Source organism: Oncorhynchus tshawytscha, linkage group LG04 (genome assembly GCF_018296145.1).
Source record: "Oncorhynchus tshawytscha isolate Ot180627B linkage group LG04, Otsh_v2.0, whole genome shotgun sequence".
Taxonomy (NCBI): domain Eukaryota; kingdom Metazoa; phylum Chordata; class Actinopteri; order Salmoniformes; family Salmonidae; genus Oncorhynchus; species Oncorhynchus tshawytscha.
Window position 1 is genome coordinate 22,334,731 of NC_056432.1, and position 22,627 is coordinate 22,357,357.

At 48.6% G+C, this 22,627-nt stretch overlaps 1 protein-coding gene across 1 annotated transcript in view; it reads left to right on the forward strand.

Annotated features, from left to right (window-relative positions):
• Positions 1-22,627, forward strand: part of LOC121846309 (Golgi apparatus protein 1-like) — a 61,142-nt gene that overhangs the window by 24,685 nt on the left and 13,830 nt on the right. Inside the window, exons 8-14 of the mRNA XM_042320153.1 lie at positions 795-1,012; positions 7,076-7,197; positions 10,872-10,973; positions 11,479-11,632; positions 15,498-15,635; positions 19,187-19,273; positions 21,167-21,229. Of these exons, the coding sequence (XP_042176087.1) occupies positions 795-1,012; positions 7,076-7,197; positions 10,872-10,973; positions 11,479-11,632; positions 15,498-15,635; positions 19,187-19,273; positions 21,167-21,229 (884 nt within the window). The remainder of the gene's footprint in view (positions 1-794; positions 1,013-7,075; positions 7,198-10,871; positions 10,974-11,478; positions 11,633-15,497; positions 15,636-19,186; positions 19,274-21,166; positions 21,230-22,627) is intronic.

Below are 22,627 nucleotides of genomic sequence, written 5' to 3' on the forward strand. Positions count from 1 at the left end.
CCCCAGGTCTCCCCAGGATGCTGGTCTGAATGCCTCTCAACCCTATCCCTCCTCTCTCCCCAGGATGCTGGTCTGAATGCCTCTCAACCCTATCCCCTACTCTCTCCCCAGGTCTCCTCAGGATGCTGGTCTGAATGCCTCTCAACCCTATCCCCTCCTCTCTCTCCAGGTCTCCTCAGGATGCTGGTCTGAATGCCTCTCTAACCTATCCCCTCCTGTCTCCCCAGGATGCTGGTCTGAATGCCTCTCAACCCTATCCCCTCCTCTCTCTCCAGGTCTCCTCAGGATGCTGGTCTGAATGCCTCTCAACCCTATCCCCTCCTCTCTCCCCAGGTCTCCTCAGGATGCTGGTCTGAATACCTCTCAACCCTATCCCCTCCTCCTCTCTCCAGGTCTCCTCAGGATGCTGGTCTGAATGCCTCTCAACCCTATCCCCTCCTCTCTCTCCAGGTCTCCTCAGGATGCTGGTCTGAATGCCTCTCAACCCTATCCCATCCTCTCTCCCCAGGTCTCCAGGATGCTGGTCTGAATGCCTCTCAACCCTATCCCATCCTCTCTCCCCAGGTCTCCAGGATGCTGGTCTGAATGCCTCTCAACCCTATCCCATCCTCTCTCCCCAGGTCTCCTCAGGATGCTGGTCTGAATGCCTCTCAACCCTATCCCCTCCTCTCTCTCCAGGTCTCCTCAGGATGCTGGTCTGAATGCCTCTCAACCCTATCCCCTCCTCTCTCCCCAGGTCTCCCCAGGATGCTGGTCTGAATGCCTCTCTAACCTATCCCCTCCTCTCTCCCCAGGTCGTACAGTGTCTGAGGACTGCCAGGGGGAGATGTTGGAGTACCGTAGGATGCTGATAGAGGATTTCTCTCTGAGTCCAGAAATAGTGCTCCACTGTAGAGGGGAGATCGAGACCCACTGCTCCGGACTCCACAGGAAAGGACGTACCCTCCACTGTCTAATGAGGGTGGGCCGGGGGGACAAGGGAAGCACAGTGGACGGACTCTGTCAGAGCGCGGTGAGACGATGCACACTGGCGACACATTGCATACTGGCGACACCGCGCACGCTGACGACAGTGCCTTCAGAAAGTATTCACACCCCTGGACTTTTTCAACATTTTGTTGTGTTACAACCTAACATGGATTTAAGTTGTTTTTTTCAAATGAATTAAAAATGAAGATTTCACCATCAAAGGTGACTGTAAAACAGTTAGTGTTTAGTGGCTGTGATAGGAGAAAACTGAGGATGGATCAACAACATTGTAGTTACTCCACAATACTAACCTACATGACAGAGTGAAAAGAAGGAAGTCTGTACAGAATACAAATATTCCTAAACATGTTTGTAACAAGGTGCTAAAGTAATACTGCAAAAATGTGGTAAAGAGATGAACACTTTGTAGTCAGGACAAAAAGTTATGTTTGGGGCAAATCCAATAAAACACATTACTCAGTAACACTACATATTTTCAAGCATAGTGGTGGCTGCATCATGTTATGGGTATGCTTGTCATCGTTAAGGACCGGGGAGTTTTTCAGGAATGGAATGGAGCTATTAGCACAGGCAAAATCCTAAAGGAAAACCTGGTTTAGTCTGCTTTCCACCAGACACTGGGAGATGAATTCACCTTTTCAGCAGGAAAATAACCTAAAACACAAGGCCAAATCTACACTGGAGTTGCTTACCAAGAAGACAGTGAATGTTCCTGAGTGGCCCGAGTTACAGTTTTAACTTAAATTTACTTGAAAATCTTTGGCAAGACCTGAAAAGGCTTGTCTAGTAATGATCAACAACCAATTTGACAGAGCTTGAAGAATTTAGAAAATAATAATGGGCAAATGTTGGACATTCCAGGTGTGGAAATCTCTTAGACCCAGAACTGCACTCAGCTGTATTCGCTGCTAAAGGTGCTTGACTCACAAGTGTGAATACGGATGTAAAGTATTGACTCGGGGTGAATACGGATGTAAAGTATTGACTGGTGTGAATACGGATGTAAAGTATTGACTCGGGGTGTGAATACGGATGTAAAGTATTGACTCGGGGTGTGAATACGGATGTAAAGTATTGACTCGGGGTGTGAATACGGATGTAAAGTATTGACTCGGGGTGTGAATACGGATGTAAAGTATTGACTCAAGGGGTGTGAATACGGATGTAAAGTATTGACACGGGGTGTGAATACGGATGTAAAGTATTGACTCGTTTCTAAAGGGGTGTGAATACGGATGTAAAGTATTGACTAGGGGTGAATACGGATGTAAAGTATTGACTGGAGATGGTGTGAATACGGATGTAAAGTATTGACTGGGGGTGTGAATACGGATGTAAAGTATTGACTGGGGGTGTGAATACGGATGTAAAGTATTGACTCGGGGTGTGAATACGGATGTAAAGTATTGACTGGGGGTGTGAATACGGATGTAAAGTATTGACTCGGGGGTGTGAATACGGATGTAAAGTATTGACTCGGGGGTGTGAATACGGATGTAAATGAGAGATTTCTGTTTCAAATGTACTATATATTTGCTAACTAAAAACATGTTTTTATGGAGTATTGTGTGTAGATGGGTGATATCCCCAAAATCTATTTAACCCATTTTGGATTCAGGCTGTAACAACAAAATGTAGAATAAGTCAAGGGGTATGAATACTGGACACACACACACAGACACACACACACACTGGAAACAGGCATGCATAGACGTACACGTACTGGAGATGAGGCACACACTGGGGCATGCATAGACACATGTACAGATACACACACACACACACACACAGACACACACACACTGGAAACAGGCTGATAGACACACGTACAGATACACACACACACACACACACACACACACACACAGACACACACACACTGGAAACAGGCATGCATAGACACACGTACAGATACACACACACACACACACACACACACACACAGACACACACACACACACTGGAAACAGGCATGCATAGGGGTACAGATACATGTGACACACACACACTGGAAACAGGCATGCATAGACACACTGTATGTGATACACACACACACACACACAGCTGACACACTGGAAACAGGCATGCACATACAGATGAGGCTGATGGGGCACACACTGGAAACAGGGATGCATAGATGTGTACAGATACACAGCAAATGGGGTTGATGAGGCTGATGGGGCTGTATGGTTTTCATATACTGGAGATGGGGCTGATGAGGCTGATGGGGCTGATCAACTCTTGATAAGGCTGGTTTCTAAAGATCTGATGGGCTTGGGGCTGGTGATGGGGCTGGGACTGATGGGGCTGATGGGGCTGATGGGGCTGATGTGTTTTCATATACTGGAGATGGGGCTGATGGGGCTGATGGGGCTGATGGGGCTGTATGTGTTTTCATATACTGGAGATGATGGGGCTGTATGTGTTTTCATATACTGGAGATGGATGGGGCTGATGGGGCTGTATGTGTTTTCATATACTGGAGATGGGGCTGATGGGGCTGATGGGGCTGTATGTGTTTTCATACACTGGAGATGGGGCTGATGGGGCTGATGGGGTTTTCATATATAAGGCTGTATGTGTTTTCATATACTGGATGAGGCTGAATGTGTTTTCATATACTGGAGATGGGGCTGATGGGGCTGATGGGGCTGTATGTGTTTTCATATACTGGAGATGGGGCTGATGGGGCTGTATGTGTTTTCATATACTGGAGATGAGGCTGATGGGGCTGTATGTGTTTTCATATACTGGAGATGGGGCTGTATGTGTTTTCATATACTGGATGATGTGTTTTCATATACTGATGGGGCTGATGGGGCTGTATGTGTTTTCATATACTGGAGATGGGGCTGATGGCTGATGGGGCTGTATGTGTTTTCATATACTGGAGATGGGGCTGATGAGGCTGATGGGGCTGTATGTGTTTTCATATACTGGAGATGAGGCTGATGATGGGGCTGTATGTGTTTTCATATACTGGAGATGAGGCTGATGAGGCTGTATGTGTTTTCATATACTGAGATGATGATGGGGCTGTATGGCTGATGGGGCTGTATGTGTTTTCATATACTGGAGATGAGGCTGATGGGGCTGTATGTGTTTTCATATACTGGAGATGGGGCTGATGAGGCTGTATTTGTTTTCATATACTGGAGATGGGGCTGATGGGGCTGTATGTGTTTTCATATACTGGAGATGGGGCTGATGAGGCTGTATGTGTTTTCATATACTGGAGATGAGGCTGATGGGGCTGTATGTGTTTTCATACACTGGAGATGGGGCTCATGGGGCTGATGGGGCTGTATGTGTTTCATTCATATACTGGAGATGAGGCTGATGGGGCTGTATGTGTTTTCATATACTGGAGATGAGGCTCATGGGGTTGATGGGGCTGTATGTGTTTTCATATACTGGAGATGGGGCTGATGAGGCTGTATGTGTGTTCATATACTGGAGATGGGGCTGATGGGGCTGTATGTGTTTTCATATACTGGAGATGAGGCTGATGGGGCTGTATGTGTTTTCATATACTGGAGATGAGGCTGATGGGGCTGTATGTGTTTTCATATACTGGAGATGAGGGGCTGATCTATACAGTATGGGGCTGAATGGGGCTGTATGTGTTTTCATATACTGAGATGAGGCTGATGGGCTGTATGTGTTTTCATACACAGCCCCATCAGGCTCATGTGTTTTCATATACTGGAGATGAGGCTGATGGGGCATGGGGCTGATCCAGTATACTGAGATGAGGCTGTATGTGTTTTCATATACTGGAGATGGGCTGATGAGGCATGTGTGTTCCCATCTCCAGATGATATGAAAATGTGTTTTCATATATACAGCTTCATCTCCAGATGTTTTCAATACTGGAAATGATGGGGCTGTAGTTTTCATATACTGGAGATCAGCCCATATACTGGAGATGAGGCTCATGTGTTTTCATCTACTGGAGTATGGGCTGTAAAACTGGACATGAGGCAGCCCCATGGGGCTCATCTCAGTATTTGAAAACTGGAGATGAGCCTCAGCCTGTATGTGTTTTCATCAGTCTCATCAGGCTGTACCCCATCTCCAGTAGGCTATGAAAACTGGAGATGAGGCTGTATGTGTTTTCATATACTGGAGATGAGGCATATGTGCCTCATCTCCAGTTTTCATATATGAGAAGGCTGATGAGGCTGTATGTGTTTTCATATACTGGAGATGAGGCCATCATGTGTTTTCATATACTGGAGATGAGGCCATCAGCCCCATCTCATATACAGTATATCTCCACTGGAGATATATGAGGCTGTATGTGTTTTCATACACTGGAGATGGGGCTGATGAGGCTGTATGTGTTTTCATATACTGGAGATGAGGCTGTATGTGTTTTCATATACTGGAGATGAGGCTGATGAGGCTGTATGTGTTTTCATATACTGGAGATGGGGCTGATGAGGCTGAGGCTGATGGGGCTGATGAGGCTGTATGTGTTTTCATACACTGGAGATGGGGTTGATGAGGCTGATGAGGCTGAGGCTGTATGTGTTTTCATACACTGGAGATGGGGCTGATGAGGCTGAGGCTGATGGGGCTTTGTGTTTTCATACACTGGAGATGAGGCTGATGGGGCTGTATGTGTTGGGGCTGTATGTGTTTTCATCATACACTGGAGATGGGGTTGATGAGGCTGAGGCTGATGAGGCTGTATGTGTTTTCATATACTGGAGATGGGGCTGATGAGGCTGTATGTGTTTTCATATACTGGAGATGGGGCTGATGGGGCTGATGGGGCTGTATGTGTTTTCATATACTGGAGATGGGGCTGATGAGGCTGATGAGGCTGAGGCTGTATGTGTTTTCATACACTGGAGATGGGGCTGATGAGGCTGAGGCTGATGGGGCTTTGTGTTTTCATACACTGGAGATGAGGCTGATGGGGCTGTATGTGTTTTCATACACTGGAGATGGGGTTGATGAGGCTGAGGCTGATGAGGCTGTATGTGTTTTCATATACTGGAGATGGGGCTGATGAGGCTGTATGTGTTTTCATATACTGGAGATGGGGCTGATGGGGCTGATGGGGCTGTATGTGTTTTCATATACTGGAGATGAGGCTGATGAGGCTGTATGTGTTTTCATATACTGGAGATGAGGCTGAGATGAGGCTGTATGTGTTTTCATATACTGGAGATGGGGCTGATGAGGCTGATGGGCCTGATAAGGCTGTATGTGTTTTCATACACTGGAGATGGGGCTGATGAGGCTGATGGGGCTGTATGTGTTTTCATATACTGGAGATGGGGCTGATGGGGCTGTATGTGTTTTCATATACTGGAGATGGGGGCTGATGAGGCTGATGGGGCTGATGGGGCTGTATGTGTTTTCATATACTGGAGATGAGGCTGGGCTGGGCTGATGGGGCTGATGGGGCTGATGGGGCTGATGAGGCTGATGGGGCTGATGAGGGGGCTGTATGTGTTTTCATATACTTGAGATGGGGCTGATGGGGCTGATGAGGCTGATGGGGCTGATGGGGCTGTATGTGTTTTCATATACTGGAGATGGGGTTGATGGGGCTGATGGGGCTGATGAGGCTGATTGGGCTGTATGTGTTTTCATATACTGGAGATGAGGCTGTATGTGTTTTCATACACTGGAGATGAGGCTGATGGGACTGTATGTGTTTTCATACACTGGAGATGAGGCTGATGGGCCTGATGGGGCTGATGAGGCTGTATGTGTTTTCATACACTGGAGATGGGGCTGATGGGCCTGATGAGGCTGATGGGGCTGATGGTGCTGTATGTGTTTTCATACACTGGAGATGAGGCTGATGGGGCTGTATGTGTTTTCATACACTGGAGATGAGGCTGATGGGGCTGTATGTGTTTTCATATACTGGAGATGGGGCTGATGGGGCTGTATGTGTTTTCATACACTGCCTGAGCCCTTACAGTATAAATCTAGTAGTATTGTTATTGTAAATAAAGTAGTGTTTTATTGTAAATAAAGTAGTATTGTTATTGTAGATCTAGTAGTGGTGGTGTAAATCTAGTAGTGGTGTTATTGTAAATCTAGTAGTATTGTCCCTCAGCTCCAGACCTTGATCCAGTCAGCTGATCCTGGATCAGACTACAGGATAGACCGGGCCCTGAACGAAGCCTGTGAGTCTGTTATCCAGACGGCCTGCAAACACATCCGCAGCGGGGACCCCATGTGAGTACCATCACACACACACACACACACACACACACACACACACACACACACACACACACACACACACACACACACACAGAAGAACAATCGCATGCACACACACATTTGTGAGTACTGTGATCTCAGATGCACACAGACGCTGAGTAAATGCACACCTGTCTTTTCTACCTGTGATGGTTGGAGGCACCTCCAGCTGTGTCTTTCCTGCTGTGTCAGTCAGTTCAGAATAAAGGGGTTTGTTACCTATCAGGAATATCACTGTTGTCTTTGTCTTGAACAACATGCCACTGGCAGGAATAGGCTCCAGTGGTGCAGCGGTCTAAGGCACTGGATCTCAGTGCTAGAGGTGTGACTACAGACCCTGGTTTGATTCCAGGCTGTATCACTACCGGCCGTGATTGTGCGCCACCCTACGGGACTCCCAATTGGCCCAGTGAGAGAGAATATACTTTTTACTCCATACCTGACACCCAGAAGTACTCGTTAAATTTTGACATTCTGGCTATCCGCAAATGTTTTTTTTTTTTTTTTTTTAAACAGAAAAACGTGCCGTATGGTTTGATTAATATAATGAATTTGAAATGGTTTGTACTACTCAAGTAGTATTTTACTGGGTGACTTTTACTCAAGTAGTATTTTACTGGGTGACTTTTACTCAAGTAGTATTTTACTGGGTGACTTTTACTCAAGTAGTATTTTACCGGGTGACTTTTACTCAAGTAGTATTTTACCGGGTGACTTTTACTCAAGTAGTATTTTACTGGGTGACTTTTACTCAAGTAGTATTTTACTGGGTGACTTTTACTCAAGTAGTATTTTACTGGGTGACCTTTTACTCAAGTAGTATTTTACTGGGTGACCTTTTACTCAAGTAGTATTTTACTGGGTGACCTTTTACTCAAGTAGTATTTTACTGGGTGACCTTTTACTCAAGTAGTATTTTACTGGGTGACCTTTTACTCAAGTAGTATTTTACTGGGTGACCTTTTACTCAAGTAGTATTTTACTGGGTGACCTTTTACTTGAGTCATTTTCTATTAAGGTACACTGCCGTTCAAAAGTTTGGGGTCAAAAGTTTGGGGTCATTTAGAAATGTCTTTGTTTTCCATGAAAACATACATGAAATGATTTTTCATATAAATAATAAACTTTGCTTTCGCCAAAGAATCCTCCATTTGCAGCCATTACAGCCTTGCAGACCTTTGGTATTCTAGTTGTCAGTTTGTTGAGGTAATCTGAAGAGATTTCACCCCATGCTTCCTGAAGCACCTCCCACAAGTTGGATTGGCTTGATGGGCACTTCTTATGTACCATACGGTCAAGCTGCTCCCACAACAGCTCAATCGGGTTGAGATCTATGACTCCATTATAGACAGAATACCAGCTGACTGCTTCTTCCCTAAATAGTTCTTGCATAGTTTCGAGCTGTGCTTTGGGTCATTGTCCTGTTGTAGGAGGAAATTGGCTCCAATTAAGCGCCGTCCACAGGGTCTGGCATAGTGTTAAAAAATGGAGTGATAGCCTTCCTTCTTCAAGATCCCTTTTACCCTGTACAAATCTCCCACTTCACCACCACCAAAGCACTCCCAGACCATCATATTGCCTCCACCATGCTTGACAGATGGTTCACTCCTCCACCAGGCTTGACAGATGGTTCACTCCTCCACCAGGCTTGACAGATGGTTCACTCCTCCACCAGGCTTGACTGGTGGTTCACTCCTCCACCAGGCTTGACTGGTGGTTCACTCCTCCACCAGGCTTGACTGGTGGTTCACTCCTCCACCAGGCTTGACTGGTGGTTCACTCCTCCACCAGGCTTGACTGGTGGTTCACTCCTCCACCAGGCTTGACTGGTGGTTCACTCCTCCACCAGGCTTGACTGGTGGTTCACTCCTCCACCAGGCTTGACTGGTGGTTCACTCCTCCACCAGGCTTGACTGGTGGTTCACTCCTCCACCAGGCTTGACTGGTGGTTCACTCCTCCACCAGGCTTGACTGGTGGTTCACTCCTCCACCAGGCTTGACTGGTGGTTCACTCCTCCACCAGGCTTGACTGGTGGTTCACTCCTCCACCAGGCTTGACTGGTGGTTCACTCCTCCAGCATCTTTTCTGCGTCTCTCCATAACACTTTTTCCAATCTTCCTCTGTCCAGTGTCTGTTATTTTGCCCATCTTAATCTTTTAATTTTATTGGCCAGTCTGAGATATGGCTTTTTCTTTACAACTCTGCCTAGAAGGCCAGCATCCCGGAGTCGCCTCTTCACTGTTGGTGTTTTGCTGGTACTATTTAATGAAGCTGCCAGTTGAGGACTTGTGAGGCGTCTGTTTCTCAAACTAGACACTCTAATGTACTTGTCCTCTTGCTCAGTTGTGCACGGGGCCTCCCACTCCTCTTTCTATGCTGGTTAGAGACAGTTTGCACTGTTCTGTGAAGGGAGTAGTACACAGTTGTACGAGATCTTCAATTTCTTGGTAATTTTTCGCAAGGAATAGCATTCATTTCTCAGAACAGGAATAAACTGAAGAGTTTCAGAAGAAAGGTCTTTGTTTTTGGCCATTTGAGCCTGTAATCGAACCCACATGCTGATGCTCCAGATACTCAACTAGTCTAAAGGCCAGTTTTATTGCTTCTTTAATCAGAACGAGAGTTTTCAGCTGTGCTAACATAATTGCAAAAGGGTTTTCTAATGATCAATTAGCCTTTTTAAAATGATAAACTTGGATTAGCCTTCACAACGTGCCATTGTAACACTGGAGTGAGGGTTGCTGATAATGAGCCTCTGTACGCCTATGTAGATATTCCATTAAAAATCAGCTGTTTCCAGCTACAGTAGTCATTTACAACATTGACAAAGTCTACACTGTATTTCTGATAAATTTGATGGTATTTTAATGGACAATAAATGTGCTTTTCTTTCAACAAGGACATTTCTAAGTGACCCCAAACTTTTGAACAGTGGTGCATCTTTACTTTTACTCAAGTATGACAATTGAGTACTTTTTCCACCACTGGAGGCTGGGCACGGTGTCAGTAATATGTTCAGGCTGGGCACGGTGTCAGTAATATGTTCGGGTTTAGCGGAGGGTTTGGCCCAGCGGCGTCCGGGTTAGCGGAGGGTTTGGCCCAGCGGCGTCCGGGTTAGCGGAGGGTTTGGCCCAGCGGCGTCTGGGTTAGCGGGGGTTTGGCCCAGCGGCGTCCGGGTTAGCGGGGGTTTGGCTGGCAGGGATGTCCTTGTCCGATCTCGCACTAGCGGCCCCTGGCGGGCCGGGCGCAGTGCACGCTGCTGACACGGTCGCCAGGTGTACGGTGTTTCCTCCGACACGTTGGTGCGGCTGGCTTCCGGGTTAAGTTGGCATTGTGTCAAAAGAAATTTGGTTGGGTTGTGTTTCAGGGGGATGCATGGCTCTCGACCTTCGCCTCTCCGAGTCCGTACGGTAGTTGCAGTGATGGGACAAGACTGTAACTACCAATTGGAAACCACGAAATTGGGGGAAAAAGATGTATGAAATAATGTTTGTAAAAAGCTGCATTAGACGTGTCAGGAGACGTCTATAGAAACAGAACCTCTAGTTCTGTGGCGACGTCATGGTGTCTCTTGGGATTTATTGTGACCTTTTTGATTGGTTGATAAAGTCTGCCATATTGTGTGTGTGTGTGTGTGTGTGTGTAGGATCCTGTCTTGCCTGATGGAGCACCTGTATACAGAGAAGATGGTGGAGGACTGTGAAAGCAGACTACTGGAGCTGCAGTACTTCATCTCTAGAGACTGGAAGTAAGTCAACCATGACCTCTGACCCCTAACCCCTGACTGAACGCAGACTACTGGAGCTGCAGTACTTCATCTCTCGAGACTGGAAGTAAGTCACCATGACCTCTGACCCCTGACTGTGAAAGCAGACTACTGGAGCTGCAGTACTTCATCTCTAGAGACTGGAAGTAAGTCAACCATGACCTCTGACCCCTAACCCCTGACTGTGAAAGCAGACTACTGGAGCTGTAGTACTTCATCTCTAGAGACTGGAAGTAAGTCAACCAGGACCTCTGACCCCTAACACCTGACTGTGAATGCAGACTACTGGAGCTCACACTACTGGAGCTCACACTGTCTAACTCTCTACTGCCCCGCCACACTAACTCTCTACTGCCCCCTGTCTGTCGGTCTGACACTCTCTACTGCCCCCTGGCGGTCAGACTGTCTAACTCTCTGCTGTCAGACTGTCTAACTCTCTACTGCCCCCTGGCTGTCAGGCTGTCTAACTCTCTCTTCCCTCTACCAGACTGGACCCCATCCTGTATAAGAAGTGCCAGGGTGACGCTGCCCGGCTGTGCCACACCCACGGCTGGAATGAGACCAGCGAGCTGATGCCACCTGGTGCTGTGTTCTCGTGTCTCTATCGCCATGCCTACCGCACCGAGGAGCAGGGACGACGGGTGAGAGATTCAGGAGTAGCAAAGATGGACTAGTTCCCATGGTTCCACATTACTACTATGGTAGAACACATGTTGTTGGAGATGGTGGTGAGGAAGATGAGGGTGGTGGTTAGTAATGACAGTGGTAGGTGGTAGTAGTGGTGGTGGTTAGTAATGACAGTGGTGGTGGTTAGTAATGACAGTGGTAGGTGGTAGTAGTAGTGGTGGTGGTTAGTAATGACAGTGGTGGTGGTTAGTAATGACAGTGGTAGGTGGTAGTGGTGGTGGTGGTTGGTAATGAGTGGTAGGTGGTAGTGGTGGTGGTTGGTAATGACAGTGGTAGGTGGTGGTGGTGGTGGTTGGTAATGACAGTGGTAGGTGGTAGTGGTGGTGGTGGTTGGTAATGACAGTGGTAGGTGGTGGTGGTGGTTAGTAATGACAGTGGTAGGTGGTAGTGGTGGTGGTGGTTGGTAATGACAGTGGTAGGTGGTAGTGGTGGTGGTGGTTAGTAATGACAGTGGTAGGTGGTAGTGGTGGTGGTGGTTGGTAATGACAGTGGTAGGTGGTAGTGGTGGTGGTGGTTGGTAATGACAGTGGTAGTGGTGGTGGTTGGTAATGACAGTGGTAGGTGGTGGTGGTGGTGGTTGGTAATGACAGTGGTAGGTGGTGGTGGTGGTGGTGGTTGGTAATGACAGTGGTAGGTGGTAGTGGTGGTGGTTGGTAATGACAGTGGTAGGTGGTTGGTAATGACAGTGGTGGTTGGTCATGACAGTGGTAGGTGGTGGTGGTGGTTGGTAATGACAGTGGTAGGTGGTGGTGGTGGTTGGTAATGACAGTGGTAGGTGGTGGTGGTGGTTGGTAATGACAGTGGTAGGTGGTGGTGGTGGTTGGTAATGACAGTGGTAGGTGGTGGTGGTGGTTGGTAATGACAGTGGTAGGTGGTGGTGGTGGTTGGTAATGACAGTGGTAGGTGGTGGTGGGGATTGGTAATGACAGTGGTGGTAGTGGTTGGTAATGTCAGTGGTGGTAGTGGTTGGTAATGTCAGTGGTGGTAGTGGTTGGTAATGACAGTGGTGGTAGTGGTTGGTAATGACAGTGGTGGTAGTGGTTGGTAATGACAGTGGTAGGTGGTTGGTAATGACAGTGGTGGTTGGTCATGACAGTGGTAGGTGGTGGTGGTGGTTGGTAATGACAGTGGTAGGTAGTGGTTGGTAATGACAGTGGTAGGTGGTGGTGGTGGTTGGTAATGACAGTGGTAGGTGGTGGTGGTGGTTGGTAATGACAGTGGTAGGTGGTGGTGGTGGTTGGTAATGACAGTGGTAGGTGGTGGTGGTGGTTGGTAATGACAGTGGTAGTGGTGGTGGGGATTGGTAATGGCAGTGGTAGGTGGTGGTGGGGATTGGTAATGACAGTGGTGGTAGTGGTTGGTAATGTCAGTGGTGGTAGTGGTTGGTAATGTCAGTGGTGGTAGTGGTTGGTAATGACAGTGGTGGTAGTGGTTGGTAATGACAGTGGTGGTAGTGGTTGGTAATGACAGTGGTAGGTGGTAGTGGTTGGTAATGACAGTGGTAGGTGGTAGTGGTTGGTAATGACAGTGGTAGGTGGTGGTGGTTGGTAATGACAGTGGTAGGTGGTGGTGGTTGGTAATGACAGTGGTAGGTGGTGGTGGTTGGTAATGACAGTGGTAGGTGGTGGTGGTTGGTAATGACAGTGGTAGGTGGTGGTGGTTGGTAATGACAGTGGTAGGTGGTAGGTGGTGGTGGTTGTTGTTGGTAATGACAGAGGTAGGTGGTTGGTAATGAGTGGTAGGTGGTTGGTAATGAGTGGTAGGTGGTTGGTAATGACGGTGGTAGGTGGTTGGTAATGACGGTGGTAGGTGGTTGGTAATGACGGTGGTAGGTGGTTGGTAATGACGGTGGTAGGTGGTGGTGGTTGTTGTTGGTAATGACAGTGGTAGGTGGTGATGGTGGTGGTTGGTAATGAGTGGTTGTGGTTGGTAATGACAGTGGTAGGTGGTTGGTAATGACAGTGGTAGGTGGTTGGTAATGACAGTGGTAGGTGGTTGGTAATGACAGTGGTAGGTGGTTGGTAATGACAGTGGTAGGTGGTTGGTAATGACAGTGGTAGGTGGTTGGTAATGACAGTGGTAGGTGGTTGGTAATGACAGTGGTAGGTGGTTGGTAATGACAGTGGTAGGTGGTTGGTAATGCCAGTGGTAGGTGGTTGGTAATGACAGTGGTAGGTGGTGGTTGTTGTTGGTAATGACAGTGGTAGGTGGTTGGTAATGAGTGGTGGTGGTAGGTGGTTGGTAATGACAGTGGGAGGTAATGACTGTTGTAGGTGGTGGTGGTTGGTAATGAGTGGTGGTGGTTGGTAATGAGTGGTAGTGGTTGGTAATGACAGTGGTAGGTGGTGGTGGTGGTGGTTGGTAATGACGGTGGTAGTGGTGGTTGGTAATTAGTGGTTGGTAATGACATTGGTAGGTGGTGATGGTGGTTGGTAATGAGTGGTTGTGGTTGGTAATGACAGTGGTAGGTGGTTGGTAATGAGTGGTAGGTGGTTGGTAATGAGTGGTAGGTGGTTGGTAATGAGTGGTAGGTGGTTGGTAATGAGTGGTAGGTGGTTGGTAATGAGTGGTAGGTGGTTGGTAATGAGTGGTAGGTGGTTGGTAATGAGTGGTAGGTGGTTGGTAATGAGGGGTGGTGGTTGGTAATGAGGGGTGGTGGTTGGTAATGAGGGGTGGTGGTTGGTAATGAGGGGTGGTGGTTGATGGTTGGTAATGAGTGGTGGTGGTTGATGGTTGGTAATGACAGTGGTGGTTGGTGGTTGGTAATGACAGTGTTAGGTGGTGGTTGGTAATGACAGTGGTAAGTGGTGGTTGGTAATGACAGTAGTGGTGGTGGTAGGTGGTTGGTAATGAGTGGTGGTGTTTGGTAATGACAGTGGTAGGTGGTGGTGGTTGGTAATGACAGTGGTAGGTGGGGGTGGTGGTTGGTAGGTAATGACAGTGGTAGTGGTGGTTGGTAATGACAGTGGTGGTGGGGATTGGTAATGACAGTGGTAGGTGGTGGTGGGGGTGGTTGGTAATGACAGTGGTGGGGGTGGTTGGTAATGCCAGTGGTAGTGGTGGTTGGTAATGACAGTGGTAGGTGGTGGTGGTTGGTAATGACAGTGGTAGGTGTTGGTGGTTGGTAATGACAGTGGTAGGTGTTGGTGGTTGGTAATGACAGTGGTAGGTGTTGGTGGTTGGTAATGACAGTGGTAGGTGTTGGTGGTTGGTAATGACAGTGGTAGGTGGTGGTGGTTGGTAATGACAGTGGTAGGTGTTGGTGGTTGGTAATGACAGTGGTAGGTGGTGGTGGTTGGTAATGACAGTGGTAGGTGGTGGTGGTTGGTAATGACAGTAGTGGTGGGGATTGGTAATGACAGTGGTAGGTGGTGGTGGGGGTGGTTGGTAATGACAGTGGTGGGGGGTGGTTGGTAATGCCAGTGGTAGTGGTGGTTGGTAATGACAGTGGTAGGTGGTGGTGGTTGGTAATGACAGTGGTAGGTGGTGGTGGGGGTGGTTGGTAATGACAGTGGTAGGTGTTGGTGGTTGGTAATGACAGTGGTAGTGGTGGTTGGTAATGACAGTGGTAGGTGGTGGTGGTTGGTAATGACAGTGGTAGGTGGTGGTGGTTGGTAATGACAGTAATTGTTTTTAAAGACCCGTTCCTTACTGTGCTGAATCTGATGGACATAAATGGCTACAATATTGTCTGACAAGATGATCATCCCATCTGATACCTGTGCTGTTATAAATAATGACCTTCCACTGGTATGTGTGTGTGTGTGTGTGTGTGTGTGTTCCCTGTGTGTGTGTGTGTTCCCTGTGTGTGTTGTTTAGCTGTCTCGTGACTGTAAGGTAGAGGTACAGAGGATCCTCCACCAGAGGGCGCTAGATGTGAAACTAGACCCTGATCTCCAGAAGCGCTGTTTGACTGACCTGGGGAAGTGGTGTAGTGACAAGACTGGCACGGGACAGGTAGGTAACACACACACACACACACACTGTTTGACTGACCTGGGGAAGTGGTGTAGTGACAAGACTGGCACGGGACAGGTAGGTAACACACACACACACACACACTGTTTGACTGACCTGGGGAAGTGGTGTAGTGACAAGACTGGCACGGGACAGGTAGGTAACACACACACACACACACACACTGTTTGACTGACCTGGGGAAGTGGTGTAGTGACAAGACTGGCATGGGACAGGTAGGTTATACACACACACACACACACACACACACACACACACACTGTTTGACTGACCTGGGGAAGTGGTGTAGTGACAAGACTGGCACGGGGCAGGTAGGTAACACACACACACCACACACACTGTTTGACTGACCTGGGGAAGTGGTGTAGTGACAAGACTGGCACGGGACAGGTAGGTTATACACACACACACACACACACACACACACACTGTGTCAGGAAAGAGGAGGAACAGCAGCATGTGTTCACAGAGCAGAGGGGGAGAACAGAGGAGGAACAGCAGCATGTGTTCACAGAGCAGAGGGGGAAGAACAGAGGAGGAACAGCAGCATGTGTTCACAGAGCAGAGGGGGAAGAACAGAGGAGGAACAGCAGCATGTGTTCACAGAGCAGAGGGGGAAGAACAGAGGAGGAACAGCAGCATGTGTTCACAGAGCAGAGGGGGAAGAACAGAGGAGGAACAGCAGCATGTGTTCAGAGCAGAGGGGGAAGAACAGAGGAGGAACAGCAGCATGTGTTCAGAGCAGAGGGGATAAGAACAGAGGAGGAACAGCAGCATGTGTTCAGAGCAGAGGGGATAAGAACAGAGGAGGAACAGCAGCATGTGTTCAGAGCAGAGGGGGAAGAACAGAGGAGGAACAGCAGCATGTGTTCAGAGCAGAGGGGGAAGAACAGAGGAGGAACAGCAGCATGTGTTCAGAGCAGAGGGGGAAGAACAGAGGAGGAACAGCAGCATGTGTTCACAGAGCAGAGGGGGAAGAACAGAGGAGGAACAGCAGCATGTGTTCAGAGCAGAGGGGGAAGAACAGAGGAGGAACAGCAGCATGTGTTCAGAGCAGAGGGGGAAGAACAGAGGAGGAACAGCAGCATGTGTTCAGAGCAGAGGGGGAAGAACAGAGGAGGAACAGCAGCATGTGTTCAGAGCAGAGGGGAAGAACAGAGGAGGAACAGCAGCATGTGTTCAGAGCAGAGGGGGAAAAACAGAGGAGGAACAGCAGCATGTGTTCAGAGCAGAGGGGAAGAACAGAGGAGGAACAGCAGCATGTGTTCAGAGCAGAGGGGGAAGAACAGAGGAGGAACAGCAGCATGTGTTCAGAGCAGAGGGGGAAGAACAGAGGAGGAACAGCAGCATGTGTTCAGAGCAGAGGGGGAAGAACAGAGGAGGAACAGCAGCATGTGTTCAGAGCAGAGGGGGAAGAACAGAGGAGGAACAGCAGCATGTGTTCAGAGCAGAGGGGGAAGAACAGAGGAGGAACAGCAGCATGTGTTCAGAGCAGAGGGGGAAGAACAGAGGAGGAACAGCAGCATGTGTTCAGAGCAGAGGGGGAAGAACAGAGGAGGAACAGCAGCATGTGTTCAGAGCAGAGAGGGGGAAGAACAGAGGAGGAACAGCAGCATGTGTTCAGAGCAGAGGGGGAAGAACAGAGGAGGAACAGCAGCATGTGTTCAGAGCAGAGGGGGAAGAACAGAGGAGGAACAGCAGCATGTGTTCAGAGCAGAGGGGGAAGAACAGAGGAGGAACAGCAGCATGTGTTCAGAGCAGAGGGGAAGAACAGAGGAGGAACAGCAGCATGTGTTCAGAGCAGAGGGGGAAGAACAGAGGAGGAACAGCAGCATGTGTTCAGAGCAGAGGGGAAGAACAGAGGAGGAACAGCAGCATGTGTTCAGAGCAGAGGGGGAAGAACAGAGGAGGAACAGCAGCATGTGTTCAGAGCAGAGGGGGGAAGAACAGAGGAGGAACAGCAGCATGTGTTCAGAGCAGAGGGGGAAGAACAGAGGAGGAACAGCAGCATGTGTTCAGAGCAGAGGGGGAAGAACAGAGGAGGAACAGCAGCATGTGTTCAGAGCAGAGGGGGAAGAACAGAGGAGGAACAGCAGCATGTGTTCAGAGCAGAGGGGGGAAGAACAGAGGAGGAACAGCAGCATGTGTTCAGAGCAGAGGGGGAAGAACAGAGGAGGAACAGCAGCATGTGTTCAGAGCAGAGGGGGAAGAACAGAGGAGGAACAGCAGCATGTGTTCAGAGCAGAGGGGATAAGAACAGAGGAGGAACAGCAGCATGTGTTCAGAGCAGAGGGGATAAGAACAGAGGAGGAACAGCAGCATGTGTTCAGAGCAGAGGGGATAAGAACAGAGGAGGAACAGCAGCATGTGTTCAGAGCAGAGGGGGGAAGAACAGAGGAGGAACAGCAGCATGTGTTCAGAGCAGAGGGGGGAAGAACAGAGGAGGAACAGCAGCATGTGTTCAGAGCAGAGGGGGGAAGAACAGAGTTTAACAAACAACCTGTGACTGGCTCAACTGTTCTGGGGAACTACAGGACGCTTCATCATTTCAAATAATGTGGCCGGTGATTTGATGGTGTGTGTGACGGCATTGTGATGGTGAGTGTGATGGTGAGTGTGATGGTGTTGTGACGGTGTTGTGATGGTGTGTGACGGTGTGGTGATGGTGTGTGTGACGGCGTTGTGATGGTGTGGTGATGGTGTGTGTGATGGTATGTGTGATGGTGTGGTGACGGTGTTGTGATGGTGTGTGACGGCGTTGTGATGGTGTGGTGATGGTGAGTGTGATGATGTGTGTGACGGCGTTGTGATGGTGTGGTGATGGTGAGTGTGATGGTATGTGTGATGGTGTGGTGACGGTGTTGTGATGGTGTGGTGACGGTGTTGTGAGGGTGTGGTGATGGTGTGTGTGAAGGCGTTGTGATGGTGTGGAGATGGTGTGTGTGATGGTGTGTGTGACGGCGTTGTGATGGGTGTGTGTGATGTTGTGATGGTGTGTGTGTGTGACGGAGTTGTGACGGTGTGTGTGACGGCGTTGTGACGGCGTTGTGACGGTGTGTGTGTGACGGCGTTGTGATGGGTGTGTGTGTGACGGCGTTGTGATGGTGTGTGTGTGACGGCGTTGTGATGGTGTGTGTGTGACGGCGTTGTGACGGTGTGGTGATGGTGAGTGTGATGGTATGTGTGATGGTATGGGTGATGGTGTGGTGACGGCGTTGTGATGGTGTGTGATGGTGTGTGTGACAGCTGTGTGTGACGGTGTGTGTGATGTGTGTGTGACGGCGTGTGATGGCGTGTGTGACTGCATTGTGATGGCGTGTGTGATGTGTGTGTGACGGCGTTGTGATGGTGTGTGTGACGGCGTTGTGATGGTGTGTGTGATGGCGTTTGTGATGGTGTGTGTGACTGCATTGTGATGTGTGTTGTGGTGGTGTGTGTGACGGTGTGTGTGACGGTGTGTGTGACGGTGTGTTGTGATGGTGTGTGTGATGGTGTGTGACGGTGTGTGTGATGGTGTGTGTGTGTTCTAGGAGTTGGAGTGTCTGCAGGACCACCTGGAAGACCTGCTGTCAGGGTGTGGAGAGGTGGTGGGCAACCTGACAGAGCTGCAGTCTGAGGTACCACTGTCTGTCTGTCTGTCTTCATGTTGGATGGACTGTGGCTCCAAAATTACCCTGATAAAGATGAGCAAAAAAGACTGGATAAAATAAATTATACAAATACTAAACTATATTATTACTATATTATATAGTATATGTTATATTAGTACTATATAATACTATAGTATTAAAAAATACCTTATTTACATAAGTTTTCAGACCCATTGCTCTGAGACTCGATATTGAGCTCAGGTCATCCTGTTTCCATTTATCATCCTTGATGTTTCTACAACTTCATTGGAGTCCACCTGTGTTAAGTTCAATTGATTGGACATGATTTGGAAAGGCACACACCTGTCTATATGAGGTCCCACAGTTGACAGTGCATGTCAGAGCAAAAACCAAGCCATGAGGTCGACGGAATTGTCCATAGAGCTCAGAGACGACAGGATTGTGTCGAGGCACAGATCTGGGGAAGGGTACCAAAACATTTTTGAAGCTCCTCAAGAACACAGTGGCCTCCATCATTCTTAAATGGAAGAAGTTTGGAACCACCAAGACTCTTCCTAGAGCTGGCTGCCTGGCCAAACTGAGCAATCAGGGGAGAAGGGCCTTGGTCAGGGAGGTGACTAAGAACCCAATGGTCACTCTGACAGAGCTACAGAGTTCCTCTGTGGAGATTGGAGAACCTTCCAGAAGGACAACTATCTCTGCAGCACTTCACCAATCAGGGCTTTATGGTAGTGACCTGATGGAAGCCACTCCTCAGTAAAAGGCACATGACAGCTCGGCTTGGAGTTTGACAGAAGGTACCTAAAGACTCTCAGACTATGACAAACAAGATTCTCTGGTCTGATGAAACCAAGATTGAACTCTTTGGCCTGAATGCCAAGCGTGGTGGTGGCAGCATCATGCTGTGGGGATGTTTTTCAGTGGCAGAGACTGTGAGACTAGTCAGGATCGAGGGAAAGATTAACTGAGCAAAGAGATCCTTGATGAAAACCCGCTCCAGAGCGCTCAGGACCTCAGACTGGGGCGAAGGTTCACCTTCCAACAGGACAACGACCCTAAGCACACAGCCAAGACAACGCAGGAGTGGCTTCGGGACATGTCTCTGAATGTCCTTGAGTGGCCCAGCCAGAGCCCGGACTTGAATCCGATCCAACATCTCTGGAGAGACCTGAAAATAGCTGTGAGGCGTTGCTCCCCATCCAACCTGACAGATCTTGAGAGGATCTGCAGAGAGGAATGGGAGAAACCCCAAATACAGGTGTGCCAAGCTTGTAGCGTCATACCCAAGAAGACTGGGAGAAACCCCCAACTGGGAGAAACCCCCAAATACAGGTACCCAAGAAGACTGGGAGAAACCCCAAATACAGGTGCCAAGCTTGTAGCGTCATACCCAAGAAGACTGGGAGAAACCCCCAAATACAGGTGTGCCAAGCTTGTAGCGTCATTCCCAAGAAGACTGGGAGAAACCCCCAAATACAGGTGTGCCAAGCTTGTAGCGTCATACCCAAGAAGACTGGAGGCTATAATTGCTGCTAAAGGTGATTCAACAAAGCACTGAGTAAAGGGTCTGAATACTTATGGAAATGTCATTTTTCAATTTTATAATTTGTAATAAATTTGCTCAAATTTCTTAACCTGTTTGCTTTGTCATTATGGGGTATTGTGTGTAGATTGAGGCAGTATATATATTTTTGAATCCATTTTAGGATAAGGCTGTAAAGTAACAAACTGTGGAGAAAGTCAAGTGGTCAGAGAACCTTCCTAATGCGCTGTACAGCTCCGTATTTGTGTTATTTATTTTATCCAGTCTCATCTTTATCAAGGGTACCAACCATTCTGTATGTGTGATGTCTCTGTATATTACTGTCTCTGGCTGACATGGTCTCTCTGCTGTGACAGGACATTCATATTGAGGCCCTGCTGATCCGGGCCTGTCAGCCTGTCATCCAGTCTCACTGCCATGTAAGTTCCAACAAACAGCTTCAGAACTCTCTCACTCTGCCTGACCTCAGAACAGCTTCTGAACTCTCTCACTCTGCCTGACCTCAGAACAGCTTCTGAACTCCGCTCTCTCACTCTGCCTGACCTCAGAATAGCTTCTGAACTCTCTCACTCTGCCTGACCTCAGAACAGCTTCAGAACTCTCTCACTCTGCCTGACCTCAGAACAGCTTCAGAACTCAACTCTCTCACTCTGCCTGACCTCAGAACAGTTTCTGAACTCTCTCACTCTGCCTGACCTCAGAACAGCTTCAGAACTCAACTCTCTCACTCTGCCTGACCTCAGAACAGCTTCAGAACTCAACTCTCTCACTCTGCCTGACTTCAGAACTCAACTCTCTCACTCTGCCTGACCTCAGAACAGCTTCTGAACTCTCTCACTCTGCCTGACCTCAGAACAGCTTCAGAACTCAACTCTCTCACTCTGCCTGACCTCAGAACAGCTTCAGAACTCAACTCTCTCACTCTGCCTGACCTCAGAACAGCTTCTGAACTCTCTCACTCTGCCTGACCTCAGAACAGCTTCAGAACTCTGCCTGACCTCAGAACAGCTTCTGAACTCTCTCACTCTGCCTGACCTCAGAACAGCTTCTGAACTCTCTCACTCTGCCTGACCTCAGAACAGCTTCTGAACTCTCTCACTCTGCCTGACCTCAGAACAGTTTCAGAACTCTCTCACTCTGCCTGACCTCAGAACAGCTTCTGAACTCAGCTCTCTCACTCTGCCTGACCTCAGAACAGCTTCTGAACTCAGCTCTCTCACTCTGCCTGACCTCAGAACAGCTTCTGAACTCAGCTCTCACTCTGCCTGACCTCAGAACAGCTTCTGAACTCAGCTCTCTCACTCTGCCTGACCTCAGAACAGCTTCTGAACTCAGCTCTCTCACTCTGCCTGACCTCAGAACAGATTCTGAACTCAGCTCTCTCACTCTGCCTGACCTCAGAACAGCTTCTGAACTCTCTCACTCTGCCTGACCTCAGAACAGTTTCCGAACCCAGCTCTCTCACTCTGCCTGACCTCAGAACAGCTTCTCCTCTTTTGGCAAGCCTAAAAACAAGTTATCCCAACAGGGGATGTGATGGAGGGTCTGGTTCAGAACAAACACATCTCTCTCCTCTCTCTCTCCTCTCTCTCTCCTCTCTCCAGGATGTATCTGATAACCAGGTGGATACAGGGGATGTGATGGAGTATCTGGTTCAGAACAAACACATCTCTCTCTCTCTCTCTCCTCTCTCTCTCTCTCTCTCTCCTCTCTCCAGGATGTATCTGATAACCAGGTGGATACAGGGGATGTGATGGAGTGTCTGGTTCAGAACAAACACATCTCTCTCCTCTCTCTCTCCTCTCTCTCTCCTCCCT